The 18,636-nt window shown below is 41.0% G+C and overlaps 1 protein-coding gene across 1 annotated transcript in view; it reads left to right on the top strand.

Annotated features, from left to right (window-relative positions):
- Window positions 1-18,636, top strand: part of Ror1 (receptor tyrosine kinase like orphan receptor 1) — a 379,272-nt gene that overhangs the window by 210,141 nt on the left and 150,495 nt on the right. The window contains exon 2 of the mRNA XM_027949535.2: window positions 6,636-6,707. Within this exon, the coding sequence (XP_027805336.2) occupies window positions 6,636-6,707 (72 nt within the window). The remainder of the gene's footprint in view (window positions 1-6,635; window positions 6,708-18,636) is intronic.

The raw sequence follows: 18,636 nt of genomic DNA on the forward strand, positions 1-18,636 counted from the left end.
ATATTGGAATGATGTTAGATTCTCGGTTTTGACTACTGAGAGAAACTGGACATAAGGAATTAATCTCTCTGGTCTTCACACATCCATTTTGATATCTCATGGAGACTCTTCCCTGTATTCTACCCAAGTCCTGGGTAGACTGCTAAAGTCCTAGCTGCCTCTCTGGACCTTAGGGAGAACTGTTTCTAACCCTTCCCAAAGATGGAGCAACTCTCCTAGGCTCTAGTACAACTTCAGTCAGGAAGCTCAGGTTTTCCCCTGGCCTAGGGCTACATCTTTGATTTTTAAATGAGCATTAAAACAGCCCCAGGGCAGAGGCTCTTGGGGGGGGGGGGGTGGGCACCTTTCCCTCCACAGCACTGGGTTCTTCCTCTCCCTTTTCCATATCTGTGAAGTTCCCTTTCTTTTGATCTCAGCTTTGTCTCACGTTATTTCTCTTGATTTTATTTGGTATTCTAGTCTGGCTGGGGAGGGGTGGCTGGCTAGGTGGATGGAGAGGCCTGTCTGTCAACTCCTGCTGTTGCCTGGTCTCTTTGTGACCTTGTATTCCTCCCCACTAGACTGGTCAGTTATGGAAAGTGTTAGGGACCAGGTCAGCCTTTTTAAATCCCCATTCTTATGCAGAGAAAGTGCCCCTCCATATTTGTAGAATGAATGAGCAAGTGAATCTCTATAGTTCATGGAAGAGAACCCAGGTATGATAGTTTTCCAGTGAAGTAGCTATCAAGAACACAGATGATTTTTTAAATTCACGTTTAAAATGTGTGTCATTATGGTGCTTTGTGTAGCATAATTCCTTTAAATACCAAGGGTGCATATGATCCCTAAGTTTAATGTAATAGATTAGAAGAACAAAGTATCTCTAAACGAAAAAACAAGGCATTTAAGAGTGAATCAAGAATATTTTTTCTCCCACCTTTATGTTCTCTGCCATCTTTTTTGGATTCTAGAATTAGCGAACCGAGGGCTGGGGGGGGGGGGGCGCGGGGGGAGTTTAGTCTCTGGTCCTGGTTTCCCATTCCTGTTCTGTGGAGCTGAGAGTAACACAGGGGACTTCTGGGGCTGCAGGGACTTCAGCCAGAGGCCAGAGGGCCTGTACTTGGGTGTCCTGTCTCTGTCTCAGGCTGCTTGGGTTTCATCAAAGTGCCCTACCCACCCATAATCTGAGAAGGGGAGCCTTGTAATCTCTACCTCAGGTTCTGTAGGAGTCATAAAAATGGAGATAATATTGGTCCTTTTCCTCAGAGAATCTTTGAGAAGATCACTATAGACAGCAGAACCTCTCAGACACTGAGAAAACCTGGGTACCTTTTGTTCCTTTTTTAGGTTTTTGCTTTCTTTCCTTTCCCTTTTTTAGGGAGGTGGGGGGGGGTAGTTCTCACTGTCTGTGCATAATACTTCAAATTTTCAGATATTTTGAATTTATTCAAGAAATAAATGTGTTTGTTACATGTTCAATAATTAATCACTTGTCTTACCAAAACAAAAAGCAAGAAATGACTCCATAAGTGGCATGGTTGAGTAATGCAGCAGAGGATTCAGGTTTAAGGACTGGACCATCTTTTTTTGTGACTGTCTCAATAATTTCATTTAGAGATTATACCAGAAATCCATATTGGAAGGCCCTGAGGATTATGATGTCACTGTGGACATTGAACAGGGTGTTTTCCATTCCTGACTATCCCACATAGGTGTAGAAGACTCTGACTCTCCTCTCTCCCCAGTAACTACAATGAGGCCCCAGAGTGGAGAGGACTCCTCATTCAGGGCCTCAGCTGTGGGGTAATTATGAGACTAGGGCTGCTGCAATGCCCAGGCCCTTTGACCCTCTTCACTGTGGGGAGTGGAGTTTTTTGCCCTTTGAGGCAGACAGACTCTTACCCAGATAGGTCCAGGGTTATGGTGATTTACCAGGTGTAGGTAGGCTTCCCAGTGAGGTTCTCAGGAGAGGAAGGATCCAAAGTTAGAGGCTTCACCAAGTGACATCTGAAATACCACTGTCCACCAGAGATCTCCAGATCTTCAGCATCGCTGCCTCTTGCCCTCTCCAAGAAGCCCAAGTAGAGCAGGGAAATGTGCCTCTTTTGTGGGTCTGATCCCTGCTGCTTGGAAATTCCTTGAGTGTGTCAGAACTCAGCCCCGAGGACACCTATCCTGTCTTACGGTTGCAGGCAGAAGAAAATGGAGCTCAGTGAGAAGCTGGGTTGTCTTCATTTCGAAGCCGTTTGTAGGTCCTGGCTCTGTCATGGAACTGTGATTTTGGCAAAGCCACTTGACTACTGTGGGCCTCACTTTCTTCATCTATACAATGAGGACATTGTATAACATAATTTTTTAAAATGTTAAAGTTTTGGAGACTTTCACAACATTTGAATAATTTTTTAAAATTTTTTTATTTGTTCTTATTATACATAATAGTAGAATGTATTTTGACATGTATACACGGATTATAATTTCTCATTTTTCTGGTGTTACATGATGTAGAATTATATTGGTTCCTTTAAATGAATTTTATAAATAAAAGTGGAATTATTCCTGTTGAAGGAGGATCCAGAACCTGTTCTTTTCTCCTTTATATCCTCTACTGTACCACTATAATGATGTCTCTACAAAATTCTATGTGTGCCAAGAATGTAGTTTGCTAAGTTAAATCCAAGTCCCAGGATCCAGGGTATAAGATCCTAGGACTCATTGACTTTGGTCAAGAAAGGTGCTGGTACAGCCATTTTTGTCCACCTGGCCTTCGTGTCCTCTGGGATGACCACTCATCTTGTGAGTATGTTGTGCCTTTGTAACAACCTCAGGCATCTCTGGATCAGGGATGCAAGATATGGCAGGGTTGGGTGTATCTTGGAAGAGCTTCCACATCCTGTGGACATTGGGCTTCTACCTGCCAAATGCTGAAATGAACCAGTAATTCTTTTGGAGAGCACAGACTTTCATCATTGAGGAGGATTCAAGGATTATATATTTTTTTCTTTCTTTCAAATAACACTCCCACTGTTCAGGCTTAAATACCAAAACCGTATGGTTTGCAGAATCACTGCCAAAAAGTCAATCATCAGAGAAACTGCAAAGATAATAGCTCCTATTGATCAAATCAGAAGAATAGCTTTTGAGGTTTGCTCTCCTATGGAGGTTGAGAAAGATAAGGGCTGAAGTTTTCTAAAACATACTTGATTTGCTTAAATTGGATAAAACCACATATAAACACTTAAGTTCCTAGAGAACTGGTGACCAATTCAGGAAAACCTCACAAAATGAAAAGATTGGCTTCGATTAGTGAAGCATGTGAAATACAGTCTTTTAAAGAGCATGGCGAATGCATTATTTCAAACACAGTGACATAGCAGCTAACTGAGTATGTCCATGTGGAGGATGGTTACTGTCTGCCTTGCTAGACAGAAAAGAAGTCACAAGTCCTCACTTGAAGCTGGGCGTTGTGCAGGATCTTTTTGGTCCATTAGAAAATTTAAAATTGGTTGCAATCCTGTGAGGTGACTTTTATTGTCTCCATTTTATAGATGAGAAAGTAGATATCAAAGATTTCAAATAACTGACTCACAATCACAAAATTCATAAGCAGAAGAAATTGCTATTTAAATGTAGGTGTGTATTTCCATTGAATATTCTGCTGTCTCCATTAACTTGCCTATTACATAGTGAAAGCAAGAGCTAGAGAGGCTACTAGTCTGATAGTAAATATGCTTGGAAATGGTTCATCTTTTGCCAGAATGAGAATGGTAGAGGAGCTCAGTCCACCAGTGGATCCTACAGAGTAAAGACTGGTGGCCATGAAATTAATGTAGTTCAAGTTGAGTTTGCTCAGTTTTTCTTACCTGAACTTCAGCCTTTCAGGAAAAAAAATTTTTTTAAACATCATTTTGTAAGACAGAATTATTGATATTAAAATTTATATTTTTACATAAAATAGCCAGCCTTTCTTTTAAGAATGGTTTCAGAAAATAATACTTTCTGGTTATTATTCATATTTTAAAATATTTTATGTTTTTATTATCATTTTATCTGAGAAAGCTGAACATATGGTTATCTAAAGCAATCAATCCTGAGGCTGAGAACAAAATTCCTCAGAATCAGCACAATCCATTAATGAGCTTGCAAATTGGAATTATCTTTTCCATTGCCCAAGAACTGAGTGGTAATTAGCGTCCAGGGACAGGTGGAGAACAATTTCACTGTTAGCATTTCCAAGAATCCATTCATTTGTCATCGGTCCCAAATTACATTCAATCAGCAGTTTCAAACTCGGGTTGGAAAAACCAAGTGACATATAGCTAAATTTCTATGAAGTTCATACTGTAAAATGAAACTTGTATTTCTGGCAGTTTAGCTGTGAACAGCAGTAAGACGAAGCTATGAAAATACTGAACGTAAATTCTGTGTGGGTCTGCCTGAATCCCACTGCTTTCTCACCCTGTGCCTCCTTGCCTGAAATGCCACTCCTTCTGCCATGCTTCTGTTCCCAAGCTCTGCTCCCTGAAATCTAGGTATCTGAGTGCTCCACGAACCTTTTTGGAAGACAAGTTACCATCCTCTGTGACACTGCAATCAAGGATTGACAGGCTTGAAGGAGCCAGAGCTGGTAGCAGCAGGATGGGAGTCAGGGTGGACTTGCAGTTGAGTCAGACATGGAGGGCCCCAAAATGTAACATCCCTTGCATGAAATCCCCATCCAAGGTCGGGGGCAGATAGAAACACTGCCTGCCACTGTGATTTTGTGTTAAAACTTTTATCGACTTGGGTCTAATTTTCTGTTTGGTTTGATGTTTTGAAATTTTATGAGATGTAAGATCCTACCATGCTGTCATCTGCCTGAAGGTCCCCCTCAATCACTCTGCTGTTTCTGGCTCAGGATGTAGAACAGGTGCCACCGTGGGTAGGGAGGGTCTGGATCATTTGTCCACTTTCTATCCTACCTGTTTCTAGATGGGGAAACAGGAAACTAAAGTGGTCTGCGCAAACCCCACAACCCATTTATCTCTGTTGCGTGTGGCAGGTAGACACACTGGAAGTAGCCTTTGCAAGGTCTCAGTGGGTAAACATTTTGTCCCTGGCAACTTTCAGTCAGTGATAAAGATGTGTGCCTTCTATGATCATTTGGCAAATGGTTACCGTCAGTAAATAAGGAAAAGTAGAGAGCGCATTTATCTCTGTGAAAAAGTGAAGTCCAAGGTAAGATCAGAGAAAATGTCTAGTTTCATAGACTCAAGTACTAGACAGCTGTGTGGGCAGTACAATCAGACAGACCTGGATTTGAGTTCCAGTTCTTTCACTTACTCAAGTTCACCTTGTGTTCCAAACCAGACCCATTTTTAGTGGTTATCTAGAGAAACTCATTTCCTTACCTTGGCACTTTAAGTCAAGACAAATGAGAGCTAAACATTTGAACATTTGTGGTAACTACACTTAAAGGGTGATTTTCAAAACCATCATCAATTAGAACAAACGTGTTGAAAAGACTACAGGAGATGCCAGGCCCAACAGGTAAAAAGAGCCATAAGAGCTGGTGTGGTGGTGTGTGCCTGTAATCCCAGTAGCTCGGGAGGCTGAGGCAGGAGGATAGCAAGCTCAAAGCCAGCCTCAGCCACTTAGTGAGGCCCTAAGCATTTTAGAAAAACCCTGTCTCAAAATAAAAAATAAAAAATCGGGCTGGGGATGTGGCTCAGTGGTTAAGCACCCCTGAGTTCAATCCCTGGTACACTTGGAGAAAAAAAAAAGGTCCATAAGAGATTTATAATATTTGCACTGGACAGAAGGGCCTGCTTAGGTGCAGGGGAGTATTGACAGCATGTGTGCAATACTTCTGGTGTCCTTGGACCCTCTAAGACCCAGTCTAGCACTAATATTCTGTAATATGGTGAGTGTGTGTGTGTGTGTGTGTGTGTATGTGTGTACACAGACATAGCCTAAGGGAGGTTAGTGTAGTCCGTATTAAAATATATTAGTGGTTTAAATTTCAAAAACAACAACAAAATCATCATTTGTATATCACAGTCTATTATTGAAAAGTCTCTAAATCGTAATAGTATAGTATATCCTTTAGAGTATTGATTTGCATGTTTGTTTTAATTGATGGTGGTTTTGAAAATCACCTTTTAAGTGTAGTTACCACAAATGTTCAAATGTTTAGCTTTCATTTGTCTTGACTTAAAGTGCCAAAGTAAGGAAATGAATTTCTCTATTCATAGAGCAGCTACTAATTCCCAAGTGTGACCAATGGAGTCAATTGCAAGGACAACTTTTTCATATTTTCCGTAGGATGACTATTGAATATATTAGTCTAAAACTGGTCTTCTAACAAGTAAAGAGTTCGTGTTTGATAATGCATGGTCACTACTGTTAGTTTGTTAACATAATCTTTTAAATTTAATTTTCAAGCTAGAACTCTAAAGGAACAGTTGTCACATCTGGCCTATGGCTTGTTCATTTGGATGGCCTCTAAGGTGCAGACACCTCCATGAGGCCACTGGAGCAGCCACTCCAGTTCAGTAAGCGAGGGGACTGCTCCCTCCAAAGGCAGTCCCACTGTATTTGCATGATGCTTCTAACAGCCCATAAGTCACTGTATTTAATACTGTCCTTGTCTTTCTCCCCTCCCTTGTTTCTCTTTTCAGAAACAGAGTTGTCAGTCACTGCTGAGTTAGTGCCTACCTCACCATGGAACATTTCAAGTGAATTCGACAAAGGTACCTGGGGGGACACAGGGGAGGCCGGGAGAGAGGTGTGAAACTCCATTTTGAATCCTGGCATGGCTTGCTTTGCAATCTGCTGCTTTTCAGATCACTAGTAGAAGGTGGTGGCCAAAATAAATTCCCAGCTTACTTTGTGATCATTTAACATTTAATTACTTGGAATTCTATCATTTCTGGAGAGTTTTTTTTTTTCTTTCCTTTCCCTTCTTCCTCTAAAATGTTCCACATGGTAAAAATGCTTCAAGATGTGAAATAGGCTTGTTTCTGACCTTCCTGACACTACATCTAGTGGATCTTATTTAAGGGATTTGATTCAGCCTGAGCCAGGATTGATCAGAGCTGTGTGCTGGGTGACCTTTTACAATGAGCATTTGATGTGTTTGCAGGGTTCAGAACAGAGTATTTGGAATGTTTGTAATTGCCTATGCATACAGATGGAAGCTTCCTATGTGCATGTGGGGAACAGGTTCCTGCTATGAAGTTCTTGTTTAGCATTAATTAAGCCTGGCCATATGCTAAGCATTGGCTACTCTATAAAGACCCCATGTCCTGCAGTGGTAAATCAGGATGTTTTCAAAGCCCCCACAGTCTGGCTCACCCTGACTTTCCAGCCATATTTCCTCTTCGTCCCCCTTATGCCCCTTTGTGTATCTTCAGCCAAATTTCTATTTCTTCCTGTATATCCTGTTCTTTCTCTCTGATTGCCTTTTCTTCTTTGCTAATACCCATCCTCTAACTTTTGCAAGCCAACAAATCAGTTTTCCTTTAATACTGAACATAAATTCTATATTATTCATAGGCTTATCTAGTCCCTCCACAGGAAGAGGCCTTTCCTTCTCTGGAATTCCCATAGTGCTTCTATCTGTTCTTCTCTTAACCTTGTCCATGTTATATATTATTAATTTAATTACTTGTCTATCTGTCCCATAAGCCTGGAAGTTCCTTGGAGGTAGGATTTCAATCTTGCTTTTCTTCGTGCTTTCTTTCTTCCTCTTATTCATCTCAAAATCTCCCACAGACTCTTATTCATAGGAAATCTTCAATAAAGGTTTGTGGATTGATGAGTCCACACCTTATCTAAAGAGGTGCTACACCCATACTTATGTGTACAAATACATTCAGCAAGTGGCTCAGTGGTACGGCACTTGCCTAGCTTATATGAGGCACTGGGTTTGATTCTCAGCACCACATGTAAATAAATTAAATAAAGGTCTATCACCTTTTATATATATTAATATATATATATATATTGACCCATTAATTAAAAAAATATTCAGCAAGCTTACTGAGTTTCTAACTTACTTCAGGCACAGATTCTAAGTTCTAAGATTACAAAGGGAAAAGGAGGTCAAAAGTCATTGTCACAGTAGCCTTTTGTACATATGCTCTTGGAATTCTATTTCCTCTGAGGAGCAATTATTTTATGAAACTATATTAGATGCAGTTTATTGCTGGCTACAGTTTATGAGGCATTTTGAATGGCAGGATGGATGGAAATGTCTTTTACCTTAAGCCGAAGAAAGTTTTCATGATTTTTAATTTGATCTGGATATTCTGTTGCTAATTAAGGATTGAAACAGGGATTGGGTGATATGTCTCTCCATCTTGGGCACCGAGTACAATGAATGGAGAAAAGGAAATAAAGGGCACTCAGGTTTAACGTAGTGCCTGTTCTGTGCCAGGTGTCGTGCAAGGTACTTTCACTGGGTGAACTTATTTTGCAAGCTCCTTCTTAGAACCAACAGAAAAATTGTATCACTGCATGTTATTGATCTCATTCCAGTTATGGATACAGAAGGGCATTGGGGGTATTGACTTGTGCTAAGAAAGGCAGCACAGCTTCAGGTTAAGAACTCCGCCAGCCAGACCTGGAATTTCTACCAAACCAGCACTGAAATCCACAGTTTGTGTGGCCTTCAAGAAGGAGGCTGTGCAATGGTGGTGACCCGGCTGTCCAGAGGGCAGATGAAGGCAGGACTCACACTCCTTCCTTTGCACAGCACAGCTTTCCAGAGAGCTTGGGCAACTTCCCAGGGATTCTTGGTGTCATCTTTTTCTAGAAGAGAATTGTAATATGGCCTTTAATTCTCATTTCCAATCAGAGAGAAAGCTGCTTAATTCACCTACTTATTCCTGCTCAAATCCTTATTGATTCCTATTCCAGCCAGAGTCTTGTTTGAAGAATTAGAATGTATAGTTTAATGAGAAAAAGGTTCCTGTCTTCCATGACCTCAGAACCTCATGGGAAGGACTAAGACTGAGATCTAAATGCATAATCCAAGTCTTCTGGTCATCTTGACAGATTGAGCTTTGAGGGGCATTTTCTCCAATCTCAGAGAGATGCTGCTAGAAATAAATAGCAACATCCATTTTCAGGCTGGTATACAAAAGAAAATGCCCCAGGTTCTAGAAATTAAGAACAAGCTCAATGCTAAAGCAGCAATATGTGAGAAGGAACTAAGTAAAAATTCATATGAAAATACAGGCAGTATTATCCTTCATAAGGGCTGGAGTGTCTGCATCCCATGGTGATTAGAATCAAGGCACCGGGGAAATAAACTCCTTTATTAGGCTGTGAGTGAGAAATGACTGGCTTGAGTCTGAAATAAGATGAATTCTGGTGAGAATGTGGTATGGCATTTATCCCCCATCCTGGGCCACTGAAATCACCCATGAGAAATCAAAGCCCCATCCTTCCCAACACATAAGTGTGGGTTTGGGATTCTTCTTGTGCTATACAAGCCACAAACCAAGAAGATAACATAAAAACTTGGCCTAGAGTTGGTTAAGACCTTGATAATCACAAACCTAAAACCATAAAAATGTCTAAACATTCCAGGTGTGAGGGTCTCCCACCAAAAAAAAAAAAAAAAAAAAAAAATACAAAAAAAAAAAAAAGAACAAACTCCTGTTGATGTTAAGTTTACTTTCAAAAATTACAGGGCATGCAAGAGAGTGAGGGAAAGCCACCATTAGCAACAGTCAGTAGACAAGAAATGGAAATGTCCAAACATAGACACTAAACATGACAGACCAATTTGAAAGAGTATATATTTTAAAATGTGTCATGGTGAAAGTGGAAATAGAAACCACAGAGCAAATACAGGATAACAGGACAGAGAAGTAAAAAGGACAAAAAGTTTAGAATTGAAAAATAAGAGTCATGGAAATTAAAACTTCATGAGTTAAACAGTGAGTGAATTCAGCTAAAGAGAAAAATAGTAAATTGGAAGATAGATTTGAGATAATATGGGATTTTAGAGAATAGACTCAAACCAAGGTGACTGACTAGGCTTGAATCCTGACACTACTATTTGTTTGCTGTGTTATTTTTGGCAAGTGGTTCAACCTATTTGTGCTGTATTCGTATCAGTTGCAATATGGGCTAATAAAAGTCCCTGCCACACGAAGCTGTGAAAATTCATCTGGCTAGCAAATCCGATAAGCTAATTGGAGAATAAGAAGTGACAGCCACTTTTGATAAATATGGTTTTACTTTGGGCTTTGTAAAAAAATCATGGGTTCTTAGGCAGTTTGGCAAGATAGGCATATGCTAGGGCTGGGATAGACTTCAGATCTTGTTCAATCATCCTGAGTTTGCAGCTGGCCTTCCACACATGAGTGCTCACCCATACAAGTGACCCACTTCCTAGTTTAGCAAACAAGGTTCTCCATGATCTTACCTCATCCTTTGTCCAAGTAGTTTATACTCTGTTTCAACAACCTATGTCTAAATTCCCTATCCCTACAATCTCTTTCCAGGCTCTATGCCTCCATTCATGCAGTTTCCTCTGACTGGACTGTCCATAACCCTGTTCTTTACTTCACTAGCTCCTTCTTTACTTAAGGGTCACTTTATGTATGTCTTAGCACCTTCCCTCCACAGTCCCCTTTACGGACATATTACCAAACAAAATAAGCAATGTACCTGCCTCCATGGACCTTCATGAGGGAGAAACAGAAAATGAACAAATTCATTCATCAATCCACTGTGCCTGAAAATATGGGGTACCATATCACTGCACATCTGTCTTAATCAGAATACTTTCCATTCTGTATTAAAATTATTCCATGTTGGTCTGGGGTTGTGGCTCAGTGGTAGAGTGATCACCTCGCATGTGTGAGGCACTGGGTTCGATCCTCAGCACCACATAAAAGTAAATAAATAAAATAAAGGTATTGTGTCCATCTATAACTAAAAAAAGATTTAAAAAAAAATATCTATGTTATGCCTGCCTGTTCAAAGACTTCTCTATTGCTGTGTTATTAGCACCTCACACAATGCCTGGCATATAGTAACAATCATTTGGGTTCCAGTGCCAGCTCATTCATAGCTGCCATGTGTCACTCCTCCTGGGTGTGAGGTACTTGCTAAGAAGTGACAGCTACTTTTGTCATGTGCATCATTTGAATCACACCACCCTGTGCAGTAGAACAAATAAACAACTAAGGCTCATGGGGTGAGTGGATTGGCTGAAGGCCATGGGTAGTAAGTCGTAGCACCTAGATTCCCATCATGGCCTGCAGGCCAACTCCAGGGATCCATGTCCAACACAACAGCTTGCATTCACCTGGAGAAGCAGTCAAACAAAATCCATTGCATGACAGAGTTTAATGCTTTCCTCTTCATCCAGCTGCTGGGTTTCTTCCATCCACCCCACCCTGGCACCCCAGCCTCGCTCAGGTCCTTGGTTTCTGTTCAGTCAGTGGTGTTCAACAGTTACCTGCTTATTCTTTTCAATAGGAAATGAAATTCAAGAGAAATAAGGCTGCCCCAGGGAAGAGCCCTTGAAAGCTATTACTGATAGGTCATGGGGGCAATTTCTGAAACAAATTCTTCAGAAGCAAGTACCTCCCAAAATAAATCAGTCTCCTGGAGCCCTTCCTCAGTTTCACCATGGGGTGCTGCAATGGGTACCATAGGGGCCTCTTTCCCTTCCTTCATGTTCAGTCATGAGAAGTCTCAGAGGTTCTCTATAGAAAGTCAAATGTTTCTTTTGGAGAAAGGACTGGAAATTGCACCCCTAGGTAGCAGAAAAGGAGGGAGGCTACCATTAAAAAAATATCAATACCTACTTCCAACTGCAAATAGCTCTGTCTGCTGACAGACTAGATTTGGGGCATTTTTGTGCACCCCCCTTTTTTAAAAAAATACAGAACTGCCTTCCTTCATTAGCTAGAGGGCTTCATATATAATACAGACGTTTACAGCTGGGCTCTTTTGAGCAAGATCCTGGACTTGCTGTGACTCTGAGCTTCCCTTTGCTTAACTGTGGAGCAGGAGGATTTCTATCTGTTAAGAGTGTATGTGGGCCACTTGTCTGTGTGTGATGAGACAGTTAACTTTCATGGCCACAAAAGGCAGATGCATCCTTGACTCTGCCGCTTAGCCTGTGCCTTCCCTCAGAGCATCACGTTGAAGGCCATGACCAGTTTCTTTAGGTCAGGAGTAGTTGCTTCCTCTTGTCCCCACTCTGTTACTTGACTTGTCCTTGGCACACAAATAGCCTATTTCAATGGCATTGACTGATTTTCACCTTTACTCTGGACCTTGACTCTCAGCTTACTCAAATGGGGTCGCTGAGTCATCTCATTTTGTTTCCGATTGTATATATTTGGGACAATGCAGTGGGTGATGGTGGCAAGGTGAGAGGCTTTGACACTTGGCAAACTGATAAACAGTCTTCCTGGAACTAGAGTCTCTGACAGCTTATCCAACTGTGATCTATCTTCAAATCTGGTTGCTGGATGGAAGAATTCCTTATGGCATTCCTGGGTAGCCATGTGGTATTTGAGTCTCCCAAATTCAGGTTTTACCTTAAGCAATATCCTCCCAATGTTGATGGCATCATTTTCTTTAAAGAATGTCACTTTGTAGTTGTCAGTAACAAAAGCACTTGAAGACTTTGTTGTAGGAACCGCGTGGCAGTAGCCAGAGTAGACAGGTGCACAGTACTGGTTCTCTAGCTCCCGCACCCCTTCATATTCCCAAGAAGGCTGTGTGATCTGGGGAAAGAGCAACTGGACAATGAACCTAGGTTGCAGTCCCAGCTCAAGTCCACCATGGGTCAATGTCCTGGTAGTTAAGTCCTGGGTCTCAGTGTTTTCATCGTAAAAAGGGCAGCCATCCATCCTTGATCTGTTGCCTTACTTGCTCTGAGGCTCCAGTGCTGCATGGTCCAGTGCAGTAGCCACCAGCAACCTGTGACTATTGAGTTCTCAAAATGTGACCACTTCAAAATGAGATGTGGTAAGTATAAAATACACACTGGATTTCAAAGTTTTAATATTAAAAAAAAGCTTAAAATATCTTATCAATGATTTTTATGCTAATTATATGTTGAAATGACAATATTTTTACACTGAATTAAGTAAAACACATTATTAAAATTAATGCACCTGATCCTTTTTAATGTAGCTACTAGAGAAGTCGAGATGACTTACGTGGCTTGCCTTGTGGCTCATGGTATATTTCTTTAGGATAACACTTTGCTCATAGACTATAGCTAGGACCTTGGGTGAAATCTCCTAACCTATGTTTCCTCCCTACAGCAAAAGATGCTCATATTCTTCTCAGCTTTAAAATTCTAGGGACTACTTTTTATAAAAAGAAATTAAAAAAAAAAACTCTACAGTGAGCAAAAGTAAGCTCAGAGTCATGGTAAGTCTGGGGCCCATGCTCCAAAGAGCCTGGCTGTAAACTTCCCTACTATACATAAAGCTCTAGCCAATGAAGGAAGCCAGTTCTTTCATTAGAAATAAAAAGGACAAAAATACCCCACATCTAGCCTGTTACCGCAAAGAACTATTTGTGGGTGGAAACGGGCCTCTGTGTCTATAATACTTGAAAATATATAATATATTTACTGATTATAATCTGATCAATAACTACCAGAGAAAGGCCATGTCTGATGTAATCTCCCTTTTGTGAAGAAAAAAAAATTGTGGGTTAAAATAAAAGGGATCACAATTTGATGCTGGTTTACATAAAGAATAGCAATGGAACCACAAAACCAGTTGGGAAATCCCAGCTTTGGTCCTAATCGGGTGTGTGCGCACAGGACTCTAATGATCCAGTCACCCTCTATCTCTCAACCTTCATCTTGCACTGTCTCCTGTGCACCAGCCCCATTATCTTCTTTTCACTTCTTCCAGAAGCCATGTTCTTTCCTGACCGAAGACAGTCACACACATTCTTCCTTCTACCCAGAGTTCTTTCCTTTGCTTTTCAGGTCAAAGCTTCATTGTCATTTCTTCAAAGAAGGCTTTCCTGACCAAAATCACTCTCTGCTGTTAGTTTCCTTTTCCTTCATGGACTTTTTTTTAAAGAAGTCTCTGCCTAAATGTGGTATGAGAGGACCCGTTAGATGGGAAAGCAGATACCTGTGTATAGGACTATGTTCCGGGAGCTTCCTGCCAGCTCTGCTATGTTCGCTGCATCTTGGTCCCCTTGCCTGGAACCTAGTGTGGAAGCATATGGCACGGAAATCTGTCCCCCCGCAACCCAGCAGCTCTTATTGATCCTCTTACTTGAAAAGTCTAGGGGAAGGAAACTTCAAGACAAGGGCTATGGAATTCTGTCATAAAATATCAGGAAAATGACACTTTGCTCCGTCTTGATTCTTCAAAGCCCTGGCATGGGGGAGGGTTACACTGAGCATCACCACTGCAACAGAGGGACTGCCTCCATCCTCTCCAGCCCCAGCTCTTGCACCTGATCCCTCCTGCCATTCCTCTCCTCCTGTACCTGCTGCTCCTCCACTTCCACCCAAGCTAGCTGTGCTCTAGAACCAAACAACTAACTGTTCCTCATCCTATTTCAAGCATGAGTGCAAACTTTGTTGTTTGCTATTGAAGACACCATCCCAACTTCTGTCATCCTTAAAGACCCAGCTCCCACTCAACACTGCCAAAAAGTCTTTCCTGATCCCCTCTACCCCGCTGATGTTCAATTGTTCCCCACCACGCAACTATGTGACACCTGTTTACATGTGCATTCTTCCTCTCCCTCTCCCTCTGCTGCTTCTTCCCTCATAAAAGACACATTCATTGAGCATCTTCATTTCAAGCAAAGCCTCCTGGATTGCCTTTGCTAGCAGTGGAGGCAAGGCTGTGTGGAGAGGGCTTTGAGAGGGCTAGAAGAGCTTGCTGTGAACTCCTCAGATCCTGAGTTCTGTATTATTTTGCCTCCCTGTTGCTCCAACACCTAGCACAGTTGTTTGAATAAATAAAGGAATAAGTAAAAATCAGACCAGGGGAGCTGAAAGGTATTGCTGTAGTTGTCTTCATACTTTGATAGGTGTTAGGATCACCTGTTGAGACCTTCCCTGAAGTAGGCTTGACTCTAAGCCCCTCCATTTTGACCACCTTTCCAGGTGATTCTGAAGCCCACCAAAGTTTGAGGACCACTGATAGACACAGTAGTTCTTAACCTCAGATGTAATTGAAATCACCTGGGGAATTTTTAAAATTACTAATGGCTACATCTGTCCCTCCCTGGTTCTGATTCCATTGATCTAGTCTGGAGTTTGTGAGAGTAAAAAGCCCTGCTAACGTGCAAGGAAGCTTGTGAACCACTGCTTCAAGTTCTTCTGTGCTAATTTGCCATGTAGTTCAACTCTTGTGGTAATATTCTCACAAGTGATTGATACAGATATAGGTTTTTGGAACTTTCTCCATCTTTTGTGAATTTTCTGATGTAATATTGAAAAGATCTGCCCTTGGAATAAGAAGCCCTTGGTTTACATTTAAGCTCTGTGGCTAACTCCAGGTTCTTGAAATTTGAGCTTTAAGTGTTTTCATCAATGAAATGGGGAGAATACCAGTCTTTCAGGGTTGTGGTGAGTACTAAATGTAATGAAATAAGTGAGAAAGCTGAGCTCAGGCCTCATAAACATAGAGAAGTAAAATGCATTTTTAAAATGTCTAAAGTGTTGGCATAACTCCATCATCTTTTCCATGTGGGCATTGGGAATGATATCCTGCCTCATGGAATAATACCTCCCAGCCTCAGGAAATAATGGCAACTATAGTAGCTACACTATATTTAGAGCTTTTGATGTGCAATGGATCATGTTAAGAGATTTACATGGATTGTCACACTTAATCCTTATTATAATTCTGATGTAGTATTTCTAATTTTATATATATGATAAAAGCAAACAAAGCAAGCAAGCAAACAAACAAACAAAAAGCCTGAGCTGTAGATAAATGTAGTAGGTTAAGTGTCAGCCCTCAAAAGATATGTCCATGTCCTAACCCCTGGAAACCTATTCTTAGTAACTTACTTGAAAAAAAGATGTTTGCACATGTAATTAAATTAAGGATCTTGAGATGACGTCATCCAGGTAGGCCTTAACTGGCTACAAGTGTCCTTGTAAGGTCAAGGCAGAGGGAGATTATTATAGACCTAAACAGGTGAAGGCATTGCAAAGGTGGAGGCAGAGAGCAGAAGGGCACAGTCACACACCCAGGAAGGCCAGGGCGGTCCTCAGAAACTGGAAGATGCAAGGAATGAAGTCTACCGAGAACCCCCAGAGGGAGTGTGGCCCTGCTGGATTTTGGATTTCTAGCCTCCAGAATATGAAAGAATAAATGTTTGTCATTCCAAGTCACCAAGTTTATAATCATTGGTTACAAGTAAAATCAGGTACTAAAAAGATTTAAGCAATTTGTGCAAAGTTACAAAGAAGTGAACCCAGAATTCAAACCTATGTCCTTAACAAGTAAATTTTATTGCCTTGAAACCAAATTGAAGTTTGTATAAAATACCTTAGATTCATTTACTCAATAGATGTTTATTGAGGGCCCGCCACCAATAAGGCCTATACCAGGGGCTGAAGAAGCCATAATGAACAAGACAGAAGCAGTCTTGCCTTTAGTCTGCAATTTTGGTGTAAGGGAGAAAATTTAAATCATTACTTTCATAGATATACTCAAAATCATTAAATTCCAGCAGTGATAGGTGCCCCAAAGAAGAAACATGAAAACATAAGATGTACCCTGGAACAAAGGATTCTCACATCCTCCCAGTTGGGCCCTGCTAACAGTCACCTGAAGTAGACATCAGTCCCCTTTATTCCCTCTGGCCTGTTTCCTGGGAGCTTGGGTGCCCCAACCCCACCTTAGCCCTTCGGAGCTTGCAGAAGTTAGTCCACAACAGGCAAGTCCTTTCCATGAGAATAAGTACTCCTGAGTGTAGGGAGGCCAAAGAGCTTCAGCAGACAGGAGCTCTGCAACAACCCGTTAAGACATCATCAGGAGGCAGGGGAGTGTGGGGAACTCCTTTTAGACAAGGTTGGGAGACATCTGCATTCTTGTGCCAGGCAAGATTTCCTGGAGGGCCACGAGGAGCTCAGTCATCATCTCTTGAGTTTTAAGCAATAGTACTTCAAGGCAGTTCCTGCCAAGGCCTTGTGCTTCAGCACTGCTCTGCCTGGGTATACTTGCTTTGAAGCGCTGCCCCTAGCCTTAGCTACTTTAGCAGGGTAGAATGTTCAATTGCCCACATGCCACAGAGGACTCTAGCTCTGCCTACAGTTGCTACAACAAAGATTTAGCTTATTTTCTGCAAATGGTTCCTTTTTTTAATGGTACCTAAGTTAGACCTGACCATCAGTGGCCATTGGAATATGGTATGGAATTCAAGTTGACCCACAAGAATTTCTTGTCCACAGCCTTACTTGTCTTCCGAGCTGAGGCAGATGAGTTCCTCCCAAAGACCTTTCTCAGGACTCTAATTTCAATGTTGTCCCATCCCCAACACTTACACGCACTCAGTAGGTGCTTATTGAGTGCCAGCTGTGTGCCAAGCAACATGTTGAGGACACAGTCATAGAAACACCCAATTCCTCACTTTCTGATGGAGTTAGCCAGCCTCTATCTGGGAAGTACTTTTGCAGCTAGTACTTGAACACCATTTACTGTGCTATAAAAATCTCTGGGAGGTGGATACTGTCAGCTCTATTGTGTAGACAGGAAAATCAGTTCAGGTGAAGTGACTCTAGTAAATGGCAGAGCCAGAATTCAAGTCTACATTTTTCTAACTGCCAAGTTTATATTCTCAATGATAACCTAAATTAAGAATCCCTATTTATAGGGAGGAAAGAAAAAAACAGGGTTAAAAGTTATTAGCTAATAGAATAGGCTTTCTGAACTAAGAAATTCTTAATTACCCTAGGAGATTTTTTTCTTGTTTCTGTTTTTCCTCTAATTTCTACATTTTCTTCAATAAGTATCGTATACTCTTGTAGTCTGATAAAAATAGGTAAAATACTTAAAGAAATAAGAAATTTTGTATATACCCAAATAATTGAAAGTGGGTACTCAAAGATATGTGTGCACATATTTATAGCTATACTATTCACAATAACCAAATGTGAATATGGCTTAAATGTCCATCGATGGATGAGTCGCAAGCAAAGCATATAGTGTAGTCATACAATGGAGCATTATTCAGCTATAAAAATGAATAAAGTTCTGATACATTTCACAATATGGATGATCCTTGGGAACATCCTGCTGAATGAATGAAGGCAGACACAGCAGGTCAGATGTTGTGTTATTCCATTCACAAATGAAATATCTACAAGAAGTAAATTCATAGAGGAAGAAATTGGGGTCGTAAACCTATTTTGGAACTAAACAGAAGGGATGGTTTACAGCATTGTAAATATATTAGTTACCACTGAATAGTTCACCATAAAATGGTTAATTTTATATTATGTGGATTTTCTTATTTCTGTATAAATAAATGAGTGAATTCTAAATAAATAATTTTTAAAATAAATAAATTTGTCACACAATCAGACTTTATCGTGCTGTTCTTCTGTACTGCTCGTGCTGCGAGGGCTGCATACTATTGATTTTAGTGTCTCTGCACTGTTTGTATGGGGTGTTACAGCTCTGAACCTAATAAGAGCCC

This window comes from Marmota flaviventris, chromosome 10, assembly GCF_047511675.1.
Source record: "Marmota flaviventris isolate mMarFla1 chromosome 10, mMarFla1.hap1, whole genome shotgun sequence".
NCBI classification, from domain to species: Eukaryota; Metazoa; Chordata; class Mammalia; order Rodentia; family Sciuridae; genus Marmota; species Marmota flaviventris.